The 6148-nt window shown below is 39.5% G+C and overlaps 1 protein-coding gene across 1 annotated transcript in view; it reads left to right on the top strand.

Moving 5' to 3' along the window:
- Positions 1 to 384: 384 nt before the first annotated feature.
- Positions 385 to 6148, top strand: part of EPC2 (enhancer of polycomb homolog 2) — a 107027-nt gene continuing 101263 nt past the window's right edge. The window contains exon 1 of the mRNA XM_011359594.2: positions 385 to 564. Within this exon, the coding sequence (XP_011357896.1) occupies positions 412 to 564 (153 nt within the window). The 5' untranslated portion in view covers positions 385 to 411. The remainder of the gene's footprint in view (positions 565 to 6148) is intronic.

Here is a 6148-nt window from a genome sequence, read left to right as displayed (position 1 = left end):
CGCGCAGCGGAGAGAGTGGGTGGGCAGGCGAGGGAGGGGAAGGGAGAGGAAGGAGGGAGGGAGGGAAAGGGCGAGGCGCGTCCCCGCGGCGGGGGCGCGCTCTCGCGCGGGCTGCCGGGATCGCTCGCCGCCGCTGTGGTAATGTCCGCCATGTTGGCCATGGCGCAGGGAGCGGATCGGGCGGGCGAGCGGCGGATCTAGTGTGTGGAGGCGGCCGCGGGCGGCAGGGGGCTGTTTTCGGGCGGGGTGGGCGCCCATGCTGTGGCCGGGGGCAGTGAGGAGGAGGAGGAGGAGCGGGCCGGCCGCGCTGCACTGAGGAAGGAGGTGGAGGAGGCGGCGGGAGTCCTCCCCCCCTCCCCACCCGCCCCGCCGCCGCCGCCGCCCGGGCTGTTCCTGTAAGGCGGGGAGACAATGAGTAAACTCTCCTTCCGAGCGCGGGCGCTGGACGCCGCCAAACCGCTGCCTATCTACCGCGGCAAGGACATGCCTGATCTCAACGACTGCGTCTCCATCAACCGGGCCGTGCCCCAGATGCCCACCGGGATGGAGAAGGAGGAGGAATCGGTAGGGACTCGAGTGTTTATTACCCCCCCTTCCCTCCTCCCCCCTCACCTTTGTCAGTCGGGCCTCGCCATTCACAGCGCGTTTTACGCTCGCTGGAGGGCGCCGCTGTCGCTCCAGCGCATGGGATCCTACGCTGGCGGAGTAGCGTAAACCCTCTCGGCCGGCGCAGCGCCCGCCCGCGGCCGCCATGTTGTTGCGTCCCAGTGTTGTGATTAGCTCGCAGCGCCGCTTACGCTGCCGTAAGGGGGCCTTGCCGTAAGCGGCGGCCAGGAATGGCGCAGGGAATGTTCTGCCCGCACTTGGCGTAGGGCCTCTGTTTACCTTTTTTTCCTGCACCCGGTGGGGGTGGTTAATTAATGAGCGAGGGGCCCTTTGGCTAGCAAAGATTTTTTTTTTCCACTTTCAAATTTAGTTTTGCATTGGGTCCTATTTGAAATGACTTATAGAAAGTAAAGTGCTTTCAAAACAAACATTCCTCCTAGCGAGGGAATCCTCGTTCCCTAGCCTCTGGTGATGCAGTGGGATAAAGCGGTGCAGCACTGCGGCGGGCGAGGGCCGGGGCCGCGGTTGCCCAGTGGGACGTAGAGTTAGAGAGCCGCGGACCCGCTAGCTCCGTGTCCAGGAACGGGACATCTCTGCCTACCCAAGACGGCGCCCGCTCAGTACACAGCTTTAGAAAGGAACCGGCGATGTTCAGCAATGGGTTGTCGGTGCTGTGCTGTCCCCGCGCCGCTTCCCTGAGAATTGTCATGGAGGGGCGAGAGGAGTCTTAGAAGTTTGAGGACTTAGTGCGTTTAAATTGACAGTTGCATTTTTGATAATATAACGCTTTTTGACAAAAATGCTGCTTTTTCTCTCTTATGGGTTAAATTTTGCATACGGTTGAATTTCATCTGGCTTTGGCAGTGTTTATGACTCTGGAGTGGTGTTACTTGCGTGCGAAGTTCATAGTAACTGCACCCTCAAGAATTTCTTCAATGAACCTGCGGTCCCGCCTTATTGTCAACCCCGAGTGTGCGTGGATTGGTTCTCTTGCTTCAGTGACTTGTCAAAAGAAGGCTCAAGGTTTCTGTGATTGGTTTTCTCTTTTGACTGTTAAAATTGCAGGAAATGCTTTTATGCCTTTGATTGGCTGCTGGAGTTTTGAGTTCATTATATTACCCTGTTATTGCTACTTTCTGCTGTGATTTAATCACATTCTCTTTGGTGTTTGATTGCTTCTAAGTCTTGCACTTTAAGTAGAAAATGAATACGGCCGCCGTATCGGATGAACATTCAACCTTCACCTTCTTTTAAAATAAGATAAAAACCCAACATTTACGCTGAAAGTTTAGAGCAAAGTCTTATGTGAAAATTCTTTTTGTTTCTTGAATAAAATTTATTTCTAACAGCTCAATGTTCCGTGGGAAAGATAATATAAGAAAGTTATAGTATGTACGAGAATTAATTGAATTGAACTTTAGAAAACACAACTTTGGATTCTACAAAGTTAAATTTCCGTTAATATTATATTATGACATATGAACCAAAAAGAAAGGTGGCTGCTGAGTTTTAAAGTGTCAGTATTGTACGTAACTACTTGGATCCTATTATTTTGGTTTGAGAAGTACTTGAACCAAGAAACTTGTTCTAGAATGAAGGTAGCACCTGGAAGATACGGCTACTTTTTGCAAAGAGTGATCAGCACTATACTTTGTTACACCTTTAGTCCTTAGTTTGCCACATATGTATCTTATCTGAATTTAGGGAGAAAACTTGCAGTTTAGTTACCTTTTTAATGATGGCTTAAACATAAATGCTTAACCCTATTACAATTTTGTCCTATTAACTTTTTCAGTAAAACTTGTGATCTTTAATCTAGACCGTGAGTACTAAAGTTAGGTTATTTTCAGAAGCCTGTTTCAACTGCTCAATTTTAGGGAAGAAGAAATCCACATTCTGATAGAACTGGACTTGTAACCCAGGACTTTTTGACTCTTTGTCCTGTCCTTTCTGCCTCTTTAATGTTACAAGTAGAGGTTCTTAAAATCAAAACTAAACTAAGCAATAATAGTTACAATTTATAGTCTAAAGTCTTTTGCGTCCCAGAATGTCCAAATTAAGTTCTAATTTTTTTTAAAATAACATGTAAATTAGAAGACTTGTGCTTGCATGAGTGACAGCCAATTCATTTCTTCTGGTCTTATCTAGAAGACTTCTGTTATTAAGCAGAATTATTTGTTCATTTTAAAAAGATGTTTTGCCTTGATAAGCATCAGTAAAACAAATTTCACAAATATATTCTTTCATTTGAGTTGTATTTCAATTTGATTTCTATTGTCAGCATGTTCCTAATTAGTTACCTTTATAAATATTTTTTAATCACAGACTTTGGGGATGCAAAAACAAGAAAAACCTTTGTTTATGGATTTAAAATTGTCACTCTGCGTTTCTAAACTGTCCACACTGTGACCATGACCCCTTTTCTTCTTCATTGGCAGAATCCTTCGACTTCATTTTAAAGCCTTCATGGATATGTCGTCTCCTCCACCCTCCTCCCTCCCCCCTCCCCGCCCCCAATAAGGACTGTCCTTATGTAGCTATTGGACTACCATTAAACTTGGTTTATACAGTCATTAACTCACTTTTGAGTTACATTTTGATAATGCCTGGATGAGGTAATCTAGATGTTCTTTGACTTTGCTATGACTTTGCTAACACTATCATCACTGAGCATGTCATTCTCTTAGCTCTTTCTTTTCTTCTGGAATGCAAGCATCTTTTACTTTTCTTACCTTTTCTTATTTTCATTGCTTTTTTGCCTAAGGTCTTCCAGTTGGCATCTTCCTATAACTTGGTCTCTGTAGTGCTCCTTTTGACACTTAGTCTAGGTCAGATACTGTAAATTTATGTTTATTTAGAATCTAAACAGTCAGGAAGATCAGATGATCAGTGGTTCTGCCATCTCCCCATGAGTTTGTATAGTGGTAGTTAATGTTCTTAATATATCTGCCATTTTTGAAATACTTCTTGTGCCACAGGTACTATGCTAAGAACTTTACATATATTATTTAATCCTTTTTAAAATCAACTTTTTTGAGGTATAATTTACATACAATGAAATGTACCATTTAATGCATAGAGTTTGATGAATTTCGACAAAAGTGTACACTGATGGAAACAGCACAGTCAAGATATAAAAACATTTTAAACACCCAAAAAGTTCCCTTGTGCTACTTTGCGAGTGCCTCTGCACCAATAGTTCTAAGCATCACTGATTTTCTTTCTCTCATTATAGATTTGTTTTGCCTTTTCTAGAATTTCATATAAATGGAATTATACTTTTTTTGTGTATGCTGCTTTTGCTCAGCACAATGCATGAGGATTCATCTTTGTTGCATATATCAGTCCATTCCTTTTTGTTGTTGAATAGTATCCCAGTGAATTGATAATACTGTAATATATTCATTCTTCTATCTGTTGTTGCATATTTGAATTGTTTCTAGTTTTTAGTTTTCATTTAATCTTTGTAACAGCCTTTCGATGTATTATTGTTGCTGTTTTGTAGATGAAGAAATTGAAGGGTCTCAGTGCTAGTAACTGGCCAAGCTAGAATTCAGACCCTTGCTTGTAATGTCACAAAAGCCCATTCTCATAACCACTATGCTTCATATTGAGTTTTTACAGAATCTCAAATTGTCTTATGAACAATTATTAAGTTATAGTTGGTGTAAATAATATTTTACTTTTCATAATTTGGGGGACTGTAAAAGATAATTTTGATTTGATTGGAATATTAAATTATTAAGAAGTTTAGTTTTTCATCACTTTGGCTTTTGCTCTTCAAATTTTGTCTCTTCTTTTCTTGTAAGTCTTTTAACTTTGCTTCTTTGTTGGCACTATTATGTTTATATGAGTGTTTGTTATCCTAAATATAAGAAATTTGTGAGAAACTATCCTATTTTATTATTTAGATTTTTCTCCTAATAGAATGTAATCTCTGAAAGGGTGGGGGATCTTTGCATGTTTTGTTCATTAATATATTTCAAGTGCCCAGAATTATGCCTGGCACATAATATGTGCTTGATAAACGTTTCTTGAGTATAGAATGAGCTTTTGTTTCTTTTTTCCTATACCAAAAGCTATGTTTTTGTGAAACACTGTGTGTGTGTGTGTGTGTGTGTGTGTGTGTGTGAGAGAGAGAGAGAGAGATTCGTTAGCAGAATTTGGTAAATTGTTCTTACAGGAATTCTTTTTTGGTTTCTTTCTTTGGTACTATGTATACCTAAATATTAAATCTTTTTGGTACTATATGTACCTAAATAGTAAGTCTTTTTTTTCCCTCATGAGTCAGAGGCTTTTTAAATATAGAATTTTTATACCTAGATATGGTTGTAATTAATATTTCTTATGTTAATTACCCATCATAGTATGTATGCTATGGTACTATATGTACCTAAATATTAAATCTTTTTGGTACTATGTATACCTAAATAGTAAATCTTTTTTTTCCCTCTTGTGTCAGAGGCTTTTTAAATATAGAATTTTTTATATCTAGGTATGATTGTAATGAATATTTCTTATGTTAATTACCCCTCATAGGTGTATGCAGATTTGTGTAAGATGTCTCTCATACTAGAATGAACCAAAATCTACATGAAGTATGCAATTCCTTTTTTTTTTTTTAAGAAAAAGACCATCACTGATCTGAATTGACATTTCTCCTCTCACATATGTTAGTTGCCTACTTTTTGTCATTATCTTAAGATTTTAAGTGATATATTTTTTAAAATAATTATTTTTTTATGGTGACATTGGTTAATGAAATCCAAAGTTTCAGCTGTACTCTTTAACAATAAGGCATGTATATATTTACACTGTGTGTTCACCTCCCTTTAAGTGCTATTTTGAGTGATAGAATAGAAATATATTTCGTCTTTCTACTGTTTCAAAGTTATTTTTGGCACTAATATGTTTCATAATAGAGGGTTCTGAAGAGCATATAAAATGCCATTTTGTAAGCTGATATTATAAAAACATTAAGTGTTTAATCTTTCAACAAAAGCAAATACTAGCCAGGTATCATCTAAGTGCCAGGTATTATCTAAATAAGATATTGGGTAACTATTTAAAGGGGCCTGTAAGTCAATATGTGTAAGGCTGTATTCTGAAGTGTTAGGATTAAAAGAATACAGATCTTAAGAGAATTTAAATGAATCATTGAGGTAAAAAACATCTGGGAAGTTAGCAAAAACTACCAGGTTAATCAGCCTGACAGACATTCAAAGAGCATTAGAGTAAGTTAAATGTCATTGTATTTAAGAGGAGTAAGAGAAAACTTACTGGAATGCATAGAGAAGGCTCCTTGGAGAAAGATTAAACAATTTGGATTTTCAGGTTTGGTTGTATGGTATATGTTGAAGCAAATACTTGGGTGCAGGAATATTTAAAGCAAATTCTATGGATGTTAAGTAGACTAAAGAAGATTATTCCATGTTTTATATTTTTTAATCTGTCTTGTCTAGCCTTCTTCACCTACTGACCGAAACTTGAGGAGGGTAGCAGTCGTTTCTGAGCATGTCATTCTCTTAGCTCTTTCTTTTCT

Source organism: Pteropus vampyrus, unplaced genomic scaffold (genome assembly GCF_000151845.1).
Source record: "Pteropus vampyrus isolate Shadow unplaced genomic scaffold, Pvam_2.0 Scaffold2, whole genome shotgun sequence".
Taxonomy (NCBI): Eukaryota; Metazoa; Chordata; class Mammalia; order Chiroptera; family Pteropodidae; genus Pteropus; species Pteropus vampyrus.
This window is presented reverse-complemented; position numbering and strand designations above follow the sequence as displayed.